At 58.7% G+C, this 14,240-nt stretch overlaps 1 protein-coding gene across 6 annotated transcripts in view; it reads left to right on the forward strand.

The window, feature by feature from the left end:
• Positions 1 to 1,183: 1,183 nt before the first annotated feature.
• Positions 1,184 to 14,240, forward strand: part of FLT4 (fms related receptor tyrosine kinase 4) — a 40,124-nt gene continuing 27,067 nt past the window's right edge. For 2 of the 6 annotated variants that reach the window (XM_070570038.1, XM_070570040.1), the window contains exon 1: positions 1,224 to 1,345. Coding sequence is in view for 2 of the 6 variants with exons in the window: in XM_070570035.1 (XP_070426136.1) it covers positions 1,279 to 1,345 (67 nt within the window). In the remaining 4 variants the exon portion in view is untranslated. Of the gene's footprint in view, positions 1,346 to 14,240 lie in introns of all 6 variants that reach the window. The other 4 variants (XM_070570041.1, XM_070570035.1, XM_070570036.1 and 1 more) reach the window with 4 other exon arrangements.

Here is a 14,240-nt window from a genome sequence, read left to right on the forward strand (position 1 = left end):
TAAAGGTTAAAAACAAACAAAACATATACTTGGGTAATAGAATGATAAAGAAAAGTAGGGAATTGATAAAGCCAGGATTTGGGGGTTACAGAGGGGTTCGGGAAGGGAAAGGGGGTGCTTCTGGAAAGCTAGTGCCATTCTATGCCCCTTGACCTAGGTAGAGTGGAAACACAGGTGTTTGAGTTAAATTTTACATTTATAATACATTGATATATACTTTCCATTTCAACTTTCCATTGCATACAATTTTTTTTTTATTTTGAAACAAAAATATTGTAAGAAAACAAATAGGTGGTTGAGAAAAAAATCTAACTTCATTTATTATTTGGTTGCCTGGCTTCCCCAACATCATTTATTCAATCATCCGAACCATCCCCACCTATTTGTGATTCCAACGTAACAAGATATTCAATTCTCAGTGGCACTCGAGAGTTGGCAATGGTCGTTATCAACAATGGTTTTTGGCAAGGGTGGATCGACTCTTTCTGGGGGCTGGGGGATGGGAAAAGTGCGAGTGAAATAGAATAAGAGCAGGGGAGGAAGAGAGTCATCGTCACGGGATTTATTTTTAAATAGGAAAATTCTAGAGACAGAACTGAAAAGAGAAAGGAAGTCTGTGAGAGGACTGCCAAGTCAGGGAGTGAAGTGTCACCTGATAAAAGGACTTATGAATGAGCTCAACGCTAAACTATTTGTGGGGGGATGTAAAGAGGAGGCCCTGCCTGCAGGGTGGAGGTTGGCCATATGGGTGCCCGGCTCAAGGGTGCAGCCTCCATCCGCACCACGTAGGTGGTCAGATAACGTTTGCCGAATGTTCTCAAAGATATGACATAGTGCAATTTTTAAGCTATATTTGTGGGGGGGTTTTCCTTACTTTAATTGTAGTATTTATTGATTCGAGGAAATTACACAAAAATTCGTGCTGCCATACTTTGTCCAACCTTGACCGCGGGGCTCATTGTCTTCTCAGCGCACAAAGAAGGGCTGGCGCGGTACCTGCCTTCTCCGCCCCCCGGAGCGGCCCCGGCGACTCGAGGGCGGCCGCTGACCCGCGGGGTGGGCACGGACCAGCCTCGTCGCGGAGGCGCGGAGCCCGCACGCAGTCCTGCGGACTGGGGCTCCCTCGGCTGGGGGCGGGACAGAGAGGTGCGGGGGGCGGCCCGAGGCACCTGGCCCCGCCCCCGGGGCCCCGCCCCGCCCCGCCCCGCCCGCGCCGAGCTCCCACAGTCGGAGCCCGAGCCGCGCCGCGGAGGTCCGACCCGCGCGCGGCGGCCGGAGATGCAGCGGGGCGCGGCGCTGTGCCTGCGCCTGTGGCTCTGCCTCGGACTGCTCGACGGCGAGCGAGGTGAGCCCGCCGCCCGCCGAGGCGGAGCTGGCCGCGAGGGGGCACGCACTCCCGGGGCGAGTGGTGGGACCGCGCCGACTGGGGATGGGCGGGGTACAGGGCCCCCGGGAGCGTGGGGCATCAGGGGAGGCAGGACCGGGTGCCACGGGTACGGACACCGGGCTGGGCACGGCAGGTCGGGCCCGGGCCCGCGGGGATGAGTCCAGGGCGGCGGGGACTGCAGCCAGGTCGGGGACGGGGCGACGGGGCTGCACCGCAGCGCAGGGACAGTGCTCGGGGTCCACGACCTCGCCACCTCTGTGGCTCAGCTCCCTTGGAGCCAGGCCTGGCGCGCGGCATCGTCAGCCTGGATCCTCGGCTTCCGCACTCGCTTCCCCGCGGAATCCCGGCGCCGCGCGCACCGGAGATGTCCCGGGCGCCGAGGCGGCAAACCCCGCAGGGCCCAGACCTGGTGCGCACTTCCCGAGGCCTCCCGTCTGCGCTCGAGGTCGGTCCCCCAGAGGGCGCTCCGGGCGGGCGTCCACCCGCCCCAGGCCAGGGACTGAGGAGGCAGGGGCTGGGGGACCGCGGGAGACGTTGGGCAGATTGGGCGCAGGTGCGTGTTGGAACTTGAGGCGAATCTTGAGCCGGCAACTCGTGAGTGATCAACGTGGCAAAAGAGGCAGAAGGCTGGCGCTCCCCGTAGTTGAGGGGGCAGGGGCCTTGAAAGCCGAGCTGAGGAGCCTAGACCATAAGGCAGGGGCTGCCACAGAGAGTCTTAAGCACAGGAGAGGCAGGGTCCAGTTTTTGATGGGCATGTGCCTGGACGTTGCCGCTGCTTTGGAGTTGGAGAGAAGAGAAGAGAATGTGGGAGATGAGGGAGGGAGCAGAGGGGTATGGTTGGATGGAGACGTCACGGATAAAGCATCTGGGGTTGGGTGAGGATGAGCTGGAAGTCCACGCAAGATCTGGCGATCCTGGAAAAATCAGAGGGTGGAGGGAGGGTCATGGGTCCCCAGTGGCTGAGGAGGAGTGCTGGGAGACACTGTGTGCATTCAGTGTTGGTTTACATGCTTCATCTCTTAATCCTCACAGTGGAGTGTTAGACCCATTTTACAGGTGAGGAAGCTCAGGCCAAGGACATAAGTAACTTCCCCAATGTCCCCAGGAGGCCAATAGTGAGGGAAGTGGTCAACCCAAGGTCTTTGGGATAACAGAACCCTGTTCTCTGTGCCTTGACGGGCTGAAGGGCTGAGGACAGGGGAGGTGAGAGAGGTGCAGATGGACCTAAGGGAAAGAGGGAGGAGGACATCTGTCGGGGCCTCCAAGTCGGGGCAGGTCTGAGCAACGGGACTGCGCCTTGGCCCTTCCTTGCTCCCTTGCACTCAGCCCAGGGCCAGGCTTTCACGGGTGCAGTATGTGTTTGTTAAGTGACTAAATGAGCGTGGGGAGAGAAGGGAATGGGGCCCTGGTTGGAGGAGACATCCAGCAGGCAGTTGGGTGTCATGTCTGAGGCTCAAGAGGGGGGTTGGGCTGGGAAGCTGGAGAGGGAGCAGAGCAAAAGGTCCAGGAGGGAACCCCCCACCCAGGGAGCGGGCTAGAGAAGGAGAGGCTTCCAGGGAGATGGGGAACATTTTGCAGGATGTAAGGAGAACCAGGAGGGGCTGGTGTCCTGGTGCTCCCAGATGGAGCGTAGTGCGAGGTAGAGGAGGAAAGGGGGCTGTGGCCAGGCTTCTGGTGAGTGCGGGTGATTCTTATCAAAGTCGAGCAGTGAAGGGGAAGAGAGAGGATGTTAGCTGAGGGGGCCTGTGGAGGGGGTGGCCCAGGCTGGACCAGGGCATGGCTGATGGCAGATGCCTAAAAGAAGACTATGGCCACCCTCTCTGAGCCGTGCATTTGCCCCACCCACTGCTGGGCTGAGGAGGACGAGAGAAGCCCCAGCCTGATGGGGGATGCTGGCGCAGGAGCATAAACACTTCAGTGCAGTCAGGTGTCAGCGCAGCCAGGGTGGGAGGCCAGGCACTGGCAGGAGAGAAGCCTGGGGCCCTGAAGGCGTGCTGTCTATGCTGGAGCCAGACTCTTGTCCCAGTTCTACCCAGCCCCTCTCTTCCTCTCCCTGCACCTCAGTTTTCCCTTGTGTAGCAGTGCAACAGGCTGGCAAGCACTGAGGGGCTGTGCTTGCCTGGACTTCACGGCTCCATGTCCAAGTCCACTTCCAAAAACCTTGCCCTGGCAGTGTCCCTGTAGAGGGCAGGTGGCAGAGGTCAGCCGCAAGAGATTCAGGGACATGCAGGGGAAGAAGGTGACTGCTGGGTAGGTGGGTTGGCCTGGCCTGAGGACGCTGGCCCCTGCCATGGGCTGAGTCATACATGGCCATCCCAGCTCTCCCCGGTCCCCGCTTCTCACCCCGAGCCAGACCCAGGTGTGGACAGAGGTGTAGAGGTAGGGCAGGGATGTAAGCCAGTATAGGCAGGGTGTTGTAAGGTGGGGGTTGGGCCCACCTTACTTGGTGCCTGTAGACCACTGGCCCAGCTCAGGGCCCTAGGGACTCAAATGCAGGTGCTGTTCACGCACCCACCATGCCAGAGGCACGGAGTCACTGTGACTGAAGGTCTCTCTGCCTCCCCAGGGCCCAGTGCCCACACCACCAGGTGCCGGACTGGGCAAGAGGTGTAACAACGGGACTGTCTAGCCAACTCCCTGCTGTGCCATCCCCACCCTCACCCCCAAGCAGTGGCACCCTGACCCAGGGAAGGGGACCGCAGTCCTGTGCAAGTCACAAGCTATGATGCCTGCTCAGGGCGGCTCAGGGGGCATTTGGGCCCCATCCTGCAGGGGCTTCCTAAGTGCCAAGCTAGCAGGGACACAGACATGGCATCGGACATCTGTGGCCCAGGGATGAAAGTCCTCAGTGACTCCAGTGAGGCCCAGCTGGTGGCTGCAGGCTGCACAGGAAGGTAGTGTTGCTTCCAGCTCGGGGCTTCCTGGAGGGGTCTGTGGACTGCAGGGAAGGGAATTCAAGGTAAGGCAAAGAGCCTCTCGAAGGCCCGGAGGCAGGAGAGTTCAGAAGGTGTGAGGGACATGTGGGTGGTCAGATGAGGCTAGAATCTGGGGGGAGATGAGGCAGGTAGAGGTGGCAGGAGCCAGCAGCACACCCGATTCTGAGCAGGGAACCGCCTGGTCAGGTCCCCTGAAGGCATTGCCAGAGGGGCAAGACCAGATGGGAGCCTGCAGCAGGGAGGCTGTGGGTGAAGCCAGGAGACACGCCAGCGGAGGACGCGGCGGTGCCCGGGGATGGCAGGGAGACGGGCTAGTGCCTGTCTCTGGCTTAAGCAACGACTGGATGATGAGATATTGTTTACCAGATGGCACCCTGGGAGGAGGGGCAGACGTGGGGAAGGCTGAGGTGCTGCGCTGGGGAGGCAGCCCTTCCAGGTGGGGTGTCCCGTGGGATTGCCTGGGAGGCCCTGGTTGGTGAAATGAGGCCAAAAAAGGAAGGAGGAAAGTTGGGAGCATTTGAGTGAGATGGGGTGGAGGGCAGTCAGGGAACCCAGGGAAATTGAGTGGAGTCTTAGACGTAAGGGAAAGTTCTTCTCTACATCTAGCTTACATCTCTCCTGCTGTCGTTTGGACGTTTTCCTTCACGTGGCAGATTTCTCTCCGCCAGGGCCTAGCCTGTACCCCACAGCCTCTGAGATGCCCCTCAGAGAGGGGGTGGGCAGGGAGAGAGGGCCAGAGAGCCTCTCACACTCCCTGCACTGACCTCTGAGTGAGACACGGCCGACGTGTCCAGCTGGAGCCAGGGATTCCTGAGTTTCGATGCTTTTCAGACACTGGCTTCCTCTGGGATCTCAGTTTTCCGGTCGTTCTGAAGGGAGAAGTCTGGGAGCAGGAAGGTGCGGGCATTCACTGCTAGCGGCTGAGGCTGGGGGGCAGACAGCGGGCACGCCCCCACCTGGCTCCCGCGCCCCAGGCTACCCCCACCCCCAGGTCAGGCTGGGGTGTGGGTGGTCCCACGGGCAGGCCGGTCAGGGTGGCGAGCGGGGGAGCCCCGCCACGTGGCCAGCGAGGTCAGCAGGGGTTCATGGGAAAGGACTTGTCGGCCACAGGAGAGGACATCCTGCCTGCATTTCCCTCTTCCTGCGGCAGGAGCCCACAGCCCAGATTTAGCAGCGCTGGGGGCCACCTCTGAGCCAGCTGGGCCGTCTGATAACACCGCCTGTCCTCCTGCCGCGGAGCAGAGCCCTGACCCAAGGCAGGCCAGGGCAGCTGCCTGGCACAGCTGGCTGCACCTAAAGCTGCACTATGCTCAGAGCTCAGCATCTGCCAGGGTGCCCCCGCCTTTTCCCGGGGGTAATTAGGCAGCCCTGGTTCCCATGCAGCCTCACCACTGCTCCCTGCTTCCAGAAATTGCCTCCTTGCTACCCCAGCAGGGCCCCTCTAAAACACAGATGTGAGCCTTCAGCAGCCCCTCAGTGATAAGCACCGGCTTCTAGGGCTGGCGGTACTTGCTCTTCCTGCTGGGGGCCCAAGGGCATCCTTAGCCCCATGTCCACCTAGCCTGCACCCACCACACACCCCAGCCTCAGTGCATGACCTTCCTCCTGCTCCACATACGCTCTGCCCTTCACCCTGCCCTTGGGGAGGCTGCCAAGAACTGTCGGCAGAGGGTGGTGCTGCTCCAAGTGGGAGGGGTCTTCTAGGGTGGGAGGGGCCTCTTACCCCCTGCTGTGTCCCCAGGAGCGGAGGTCCAGGCTTTCATGGGGCTTGGGGGAAGCTCTTACCAGCACCCAACCTAAAGCACCATCCTCAAAGCTACCCTGAATTCTGCCAAATGGAAACTCGTTTGTATTAAGCAGCGTGCGTGCACACACACACACACACACACACTTGGCACATGGGGAGCATCTCGCAGGAGCCACACCTCGATGTGAAATGCTTAATCAAACTGCTTCACACTAGGGTGCATGAAGGCTTCACCCTGTGTCATCAGCCTGTTGTGCCCGTTCTGGAGATTAGGAAGTTGATGCAGAGGGTGAATGGCTCACTAGGTGCTCGAGCAGCTTTGAGGGAGGTGACAGGTATCTGGTGCCTGGTCCCAGATGGCATGGGGCCAACGGGGTAAGAAGGGGCAGCCACGGCATTCCCCAGGGAAAGCTCTGGAGAGGTGGGCATTTGGGCTCCTAAATTCCTGACCACCTCGTGGACATTTTTACCTTGACGTCCCCAAGACCTTTCAAAAGCAGCGTGCCCCAAACACTCGCCGCCTCCCCCAGGTCCACCCCTGGCTGGTGTGCCTCCCTCAGTGAAGGACATGCGTGCCTCCATCCCTCACCTCCACACCTGCCACGCACTGAGTGATGTCCCTCTGTTCCCTGAATCCTCAGAGCCAGGCAGGGGCAATCACAGACCAACTCCCACGCTGGCTATGCCCCCATGAAAAGGTGAGCGTAAGCCCGCGTCCTTGCATTGAGGACCCATCCAGTGCAACGAGCCACCCGCTGCATGGAGCTGGAGCTGCAGAAACGTGTGGGGGCCCCCGAGGAGGGGGCCTCAGTGTGCGACTCTGCAGCTGAAGCGGGCACCGGGCAGGTGGCAGGGAGGTGGGAGATGAGGCTGGCTGGGGGGGGGTCATGTGAGGAACTCGAATTCCACCTCCCTGAAGCGGAGAGGCCAGGAAGGGTTTTAGGCCAGAGAGGGACTTGTGTTCTAGAAAGATATCTGAGCAGTGAGTGAGGGCTGGGCCAGTGGGGAGGCCCTGGTGTGGTGAGCCAGTGGGAGGACGTTGAGGCTAGCCAGAGAGCGAGGTGAGTGGAGGGACCTGGGTAGGGGCAGCCCCGGCCTGTCTCGCAGTGGCTCTGGCCTGAGGCGTCCCCTGTGAGGTGTCTCAGCGCTGTGCGTGGACAGTGCTGGGCCAGGGCGGCAGGGAGAGGAGCGCCTGGCCCTGCCTCTGGTGCTGGCTCTGAGGGTGGACAGGACTCGGTGAGGAGCTGGCCATGGGGAGTGAATGGAGGCAGGTGACTGCCACTAGGATGGTGAACCTAGCAGGAGGGAGAGCAGTGTTTACAGAGCTTTATATTTGGTAAACTGCAAGATACAAATAATGTAGACATGTATAGAGGAAACAGCAGCTTCCCATAATCTTGTTTCCCAAAGGTAATCTCTGACTAGCAAATTAACCTCTGAGCCTTAATTTTCTCTTCTGCCAAATGACAAGAATTGTACCTCCTCATGGGCATAGAGGAGTGTGGTATGTACAAGTGTGTGGGCTGTGCTCATACACGGAAAGTGCTAAATATGTGTTTGCTATTATTGGCATAACAGGATGTATTTGGGTAAGCAGAATTTGGGGGTCAAAGCATATGAGCGTCTTTTATTACTGGGAGTACCGGTTTGCCCCATACCACTTTCCATCTGTTCCATCTACCTGACGGCCCAAGTGCACCTGCACTCTGGTCTTTGCACAAGTTCCTTTGCCCTCCGTGCCTTTCTCCTGGGCCAGTAAGCTCCCTCCTGCTCAGTCTGCAAAGCCCCTTCCAGTTCATGTGAACACCTTTCCCACCAGCAAGACTTGCTCTCACCTCTCACTCCACACCGTGACCATGGCACAGGGTCACAGTAAGAGGCAACAGCTGTGACACGCACAGCACTCAGCAGGCAGGTGACAGCAAAGGGCTCAGTGTGCATGAGCCAGCAACAGTTTATTTTTACCATGATTCCTGATGTGATATTATTTTATTTGTCATGTGTGGCTCCTGGTAATCCTGGGGACAGTTGTCATTTCACAAGTGGGAAGACTGGGGCTCAGAGGGAGGAAGGGACTTGCCCAAGGTCATACAGCCAGAGAGTGGCATTGTGGGACTTGCAGCCGGCCTCAGGGGGCTCCAGGCACACCCAGAAGAGCCCCTCCCACCCCAGCCATGTCATTCCTGCAGGGTAGGGGGTGTGGGACTGACGGCCTCTTGACCGGCCCTTGACCTCTGGGGGCATAGAGGCTGCCAGCGAAGTCGTGGGGGACTCTAGGACAGAACACCCCTGCACCTCCTGCCACGTCTCTGCATAGGCCTGGCCCCAAGAGTAAAGGGAGAAGGCCCTGGAGCAAGTCTCCCCTACTCTACAGCCCTGGGACAGGGCCACCAAGACCCCAAGCCCAGCCTCACCTGGCTGCTGCCCCACGTGCTTTCCACTCAGCTTGCCCCCAGTCTGCAGCCACAGGCCTGGCCTCTGCTGCCTCTGTCCTCCTGAGCACAGGTGCTAAGGAGAGTGTGGGTCAGACTGGCAGGACTGCCACACAGCCCTGTTGCCTCAGGGTGACCACAACAGAGCCTGCAGGAAGGACTTGTCAAGTGCAGGGGCTCTCTTGCTACACTCTGCCAGAGCATGGAGGGGCACCCCTGAACTCCCCGACCATCAGGACGTCATCCCTGGGTCGACTGTGCTGGACCTGGGGACAGAGCCATAAGCCAATGACATCCTGGCCCCCAGGAGCCAGTTGATGACACAAACACTCCCCTTGCGGTGGGTCAGGGCCAGGGTGAAGCGATACCCTCAGCCTCAGGGCTTGAGCAGGCTGCACAGGCCTGAGCAGGAGCAACAGTTCACCAGCATGGAAAGCAGGGAAGGACAAAGGACAAGTCTGAGCCTGGGGAGGGAGGTGGGTGATGGCTTGGTGTGCTCAGCAGCTGGACACTAGCCGTGGCAGGAGCCTTGCGAGTGAAGCTGGCCAGGAGGGCGGGGCCTGTGGGGGGGCACCACCCTGGAGGCCAGGCCAATGGCGTGCACCACTCCAGATGGGCAAATGGAGCCAGTGAAGGTATCCTCAGGCCACAATGCCCCTCTGGGCTGAGGACAGATTGGAGGCCAGGAAAGAGGCTATTGGGTAGCAGGGAGGCGGGGAGGCCAGCAGTCCAGGTGACAATGGGAAAGAAAGGGATGGAGGGATGTGAGGTCTGGGCCCCAGACAGGGTCAGGCCTGGACTTGGCCAGACTTGGGCTCCTGCACAGCTACCCAGCCACCACTGCTGGGGGACCTGGAGCCTCAGTTTCCTCATTGCTGACTGTGCTCATGATCCCTCCCTCTCTCCCTGGCTGTTGTGAGAGTCTGAGGCAGTGACTACCAGGCCGTGCCTAACCCGTGGGGCTTCCCTCCCCTCCTGTCCACCCCTCACTGGGCCCCGTGTGTGCTGCTCCCACAGTCAGCCACCGGAGGCTGACGCCAGGGTCCCTGAGGCCCAAGGCTGCTGACAACAGAGAGAAGAGGAGGTGTGTGCTTTGGCCTCGCTGACCTCAGCCCGGCGCCTGCCCTGACACTCTGCTGCAGGCTAGGGGGCCGGGGCTGTGGGCCAGGGGAAGGAAGAAGCCAGTTCCGGGGCCAGGAACAGGAAGGCAGGGGGGAGTGCGGCAGAGGCCAGGATGACAGCGCTTCCTGCTGCGAAAGGAAGGACAGCAGGGACAGACAACAACCAGGCAGGAAGGATGCGCCTTGTTCCGAGCTACAGGTGGGGGCTGGGCAGCATGGAGCCTCTGGGCATGGAGCCCTCCTGCCTGAATCTGCCCCAGCCTCTGAGCAGCATGGGGTACACGCCGTCACCAGGGAGCCTGACCTGTGAAACTGGGAACAGCTTTTCAAAGGAATGGCAGGATCTGACACACTTCCAACCCAAAGGAAGACGTCAGAGGTCTTTTTAGCCAGCCAGTCAGCCATCCACCCACCCATCAGTCCATCTACCCATCCACCCGTCTTTCTTTCCTTCCTTCCATCTCTGTCCATCTTCCATCCATCCGTCCATCCACCCATCCTTCCATCCATCCCTCCATCTGTCCATCGTTTTATTCATCTCCCTGTCTGTCTGTCCTTCCATCTAGCCATCCTTCCTTCCATCTAGCCATCCATCCATCCATCCTCTGTCTGTCTGTTGTCCACTTGTCCTTCCATCTAACCATACATCCACTCATCCTTCCATCCCTCTATCCATCTGTCTGTCCATCCAGCTAGCCATCCTTCCATCCATCCAACACTGGAGCTCAGCATTGGTAATGTGGACCTCTGGTGTCTGTGGGGTGGCCAAGCGCAATGGCAGCTGGATACTTAAGGCCCAAGTTGAAAGATGGGGTCTGGGCAGGAGGTAGAGATTTTGCAGGTATCTGGACACTTAGGAGAAAGACCAGTGGAGAAGAGAGAGCAAGGAGTGACAATGTTTGGTGGTGGGCAGAGGGGAAGGAGGAAGATGGGGGAGAGAGAGCTCACAGAAGGCAGCAGAGAAGGTAACAGCTCTGCTCCCTGCCCTCGAGCGCCCATTGGTCCTGCAGCATGGAGGTCACGGGAAGCCCTGATCAGCAGCTCCGTGAAGCGGAGGAGGGGGCTTCACCTCAGTGGGTAGAGGAGAAGCACAGTGGGCAGAGCTCTTGCTATGAAGTGGAGTAGGAAAGGGGACAGTGCCTGGAAGGGAATATGGGGTCAAGGAGTTGGGGGTTTTGTTTATAAGATAGGAGATGATTCCACAGAGAAAGACTAGTGATCAAAAAAGAAAGGAATTGTCTGCAGGAGTCAGGTCCAGGGAGTTGGGATCCCTGGCAGGATGGAGGGCTTGGCCTTGGGAGCAGGAATGTCAGAGGGTTTCCAGGGCCCAGGCTGGGAGCATGGGGTTTGGATGTGGGAAGATGAGGTGTCTCCATTGGATGGCTTTGGGAGGGAGGAGGGAATGCCCTGAACTGCAACCCAAGGGCCCATGTAATGTCTGCCAACAGGAAAAAAAACGGAGGCAGCAGCGTGGGGCTGGGGCTGTGTCTGTAGCACTGCACCGCTGAGGGACATGGTGGCGCTGCAGGGGTGGGGATGGCGGGTGAGAGGCAAAGGAACAATCAGAATGATGGGCCATGAGCTGCAGGCCACACTGTGCCAGGTCAGGGGTGAGGGCAGGGATTGGGGGCGGGGGGTGGTCCCCGGACTGAATTTTGATGAAGCTGAAGGACTTAGCAGTGATGGGATAAGGGCACCTAGCAAGAGGCAGAGGAGATGGGGACAGAGAAGTGCAAGAAGATAGGCAGTGAGTGATGGTGCAGCTGCTGGTGAGGACCAGGTCCAGGGTGTTCCCAGGAAGTGAGGGGCTGAGGGCAGACGGGGGAGGACAGTAGAGACGGGGACTGCAAAGGCCAGGGTGCTGGCGAGTCCTCCATGTGGATGTTGCAGTCATGGAGAACGGCCTGAGTTGGGGTGGAAGAGGTTGGAGAGCCGGGAGCAGAGAATGAGGGGAAGTGACCAGGACAGCAGCTGATGGTAGCTTTAGTGGGTAGTGCCCTCAGAGAAGGGGAGGTAGCCACGAGGAGTTGTCCGATGCCTGGCATGTTCGGTGTCCCCAGAAGGCCAGGTTTCAGTTCCAACAGGAAGAAGGGAGGAGGACAGTGAGGTCTACAGTGAAGTTTGCTGCCCAGTGGAAGTGAACAAAGGAAGAGGGGGCACTGGGGCAAGTCAGGACATGTGGCAACAAAGGAGAGGCTCACACAGAAGGGTAAAAGGGTTGGCAAGCATGATGGATGGTCCTCCTGTTTCGTACAGTGATGTGGATGCTTCTTGTGGTGGTGTGGCAGCCTGTAGAGAGGAAGCTCCTACAGTCTCCATTTCCCATCCACCCACCCACCCACCCACTCATACGTCCACCAACCCACCCATCCATTCATTCCTCTGATCCCCCCTCATCCATCCTACCATTCGTGAATCCACCCCCTCAATCTTTGGTGTTCATCTCCTCTGCACTGGGCTCAGGAAGATGAATAAAATGCAGCCTCTGTTCAGCTATGACCAGAAAACCACAATTCAGTATGATAAGTGTTCTAAGCAGGAGCCCCAAGGAGCCCAAGTCTAACACTGCCTGAGTAATGGTGACTGCTCCCTAGGGAAGGGACTCATGAACTAGACCCTAAAGAGGGAGTTCCGTGGGAGGAGAGAAGTTCAAATGTCCTGGGCAAAGAGATAAGGAAGGCAAAGATTTCAAGATGTGAAAAGCCTGGCACTTTGGGATGATGGTGAGAGGTCCATGCCTCTCAGAGATGCGTCAGGATTTGAAGCTGGAGAGAAGGGGAGTAGACAGAGGGAGAGGCCTGGTGTGCCATGTTTTATCTTGGAAGCAAAGGAGAGCCATCCAAGGAAGCTGCGCTGATGTCTGCCACAGCTCCATAGCTGAGGGTGCCAGATGTGCACCCCAGGGAAGAGGACTTTCAGCCTCCAGGGGGCCCATGGGCAACACCACAGGCCTCGCTGTGAGGCATGCACAGGCCCAGGGCAGGTGGGTGCTGGCTACCACACCTCTGCTCTGGTGCCCACTCACTGATCTCAAGCCTGACCCCTGACTGGTCCATGCAAAAGCCCGTTCTTACATCTCCCGCAGGTCCAAACCCAAGCCTACCTTCTTCTGTAGTTCGAGGCCAGCTGTCTGCCTGGATGGCTTTATTCACTTCCCTCTGCTGGAAAATCCTACTTCTCCCTCAAGGTCCAGCTCAGAGGTGCCCTCCTAGGGATTCCTTCCGGCCTCCCACCGCCCAAGGGGAGCCTCCTCCCAGGGAGCTCCCTCCAGCCCTGGTGAGGCTGCCTCCTCCTGTGGCACCGAGCTGTCTCCCCAGCAACCCCAAGGGTGTGCAGTGGGGGCTGCAGAGTGCCCAGGCCCTGCTGGTGTGCCTGGAGGGCTGGGCACCCACCTGGCAAGGAGTGGACCTGCGGGCAGAGCCCACATGGAGAAGGCCCCTGGGGACAGAGCCCAGGGCTGCCTTTCCACCTTGGGGCCAGGGCAGGGCCACCAGCCTGAGTACTAGGAGGGGGCCCACCCAGTTCAGGCTAAGGAGGGATCTTGCAGCGGTCACAGCAGCTGGCCAGGCGAGGGCTGCCTTCTGAGGGTGGCAGCACAATCTGGCTGGAGGGCCTCAGTTTTCCTGTCTGTACAATAGGACTAGATGCTCAGGGAGAGTCTTCTACCTCTGACCCATGTTATTGTGGTACCTCGAAGGATTTGGCCAGCAGGGAGAGACAGGAGGGGGGACCTGATCCTGGCTGCTGGCTGTGTTGTCCTCCTGATGCCAAGATGAGCTCTTGGTGTGCAGAGTTTGCTGCCCAGGTGCCATCTCCTAGGGCAGCTTGGGGTCAGGGTGGTGTAGTACCTTGGCAGCCCACCTTAAGCACTTTGTCTACAACATGTGTGATATACAGCTTTTAGAAATCATGTATTTTATAATTTTTTTAAGTTGAGAATCACAGATGGGAGCTTTTAGTGCCTTGGTAAGTTAAAGATTAAAGATGAGGGAAGAACCAATGACGATGACGGGTCCCAGGCTTTGCCTCCCCATTGGCTGCCAGGGCAGGACTCTGGGCCCAGGGAGCTGGGCTGGGGAGGGCAGAGGAGCCGGACCTGTGGGACTGGAGGAGGCTGGTCCTGGGGCAAGAGAGTGGGTTGTACCCCCCCAGGAGAACAGGGACTTGGGGGGAGGGACAGGACGCAGCCCTGGGCCCCCAGCCACACAGTCCTCTCTTCCTGTTGTCTCAGGATGGTCCTGGCAGGATGCATCTGCCAGAGTTCCAGGTCCAGACCTCCCCCGAGGCCTGCTCCCACCCCCACCAGGGTCCCACACATGCACAAGGCCATGTGCACGCACACACTTACATGTCAAAAATATACACTGGCATGCACACACAAAGCCACACACCATCACTCTCACACCAGCCCCACAAACACAGGATTCCAAGCCCACAGATACAGACGCTCACAACAGAGACCACACCTATTGACACGTGCATACATGCACACACACGCATACATACACACACACACATGTGCACGTATTGACACACACTCATGCACCATCCTGCTGGGAGAAGGATGGTGGGCAAGGAGCTGTGTGGGCAGCAGGCCAGGGTCCTGGAGGGCCTCAG

This window comes from Equus przewalskii, chromosome 13 (genome assembly GCF_037783145.1).
Source record: "Equus przewalskii isolate Varuska chromosome 13, EquPr2, whole genome shotgun sequence".
Lineage (NCBI taxonomy): Eukaryota > Metazoa > Chordata > Mammalia > Perissodactyla > Equidae > Equus > Equus przewalskii.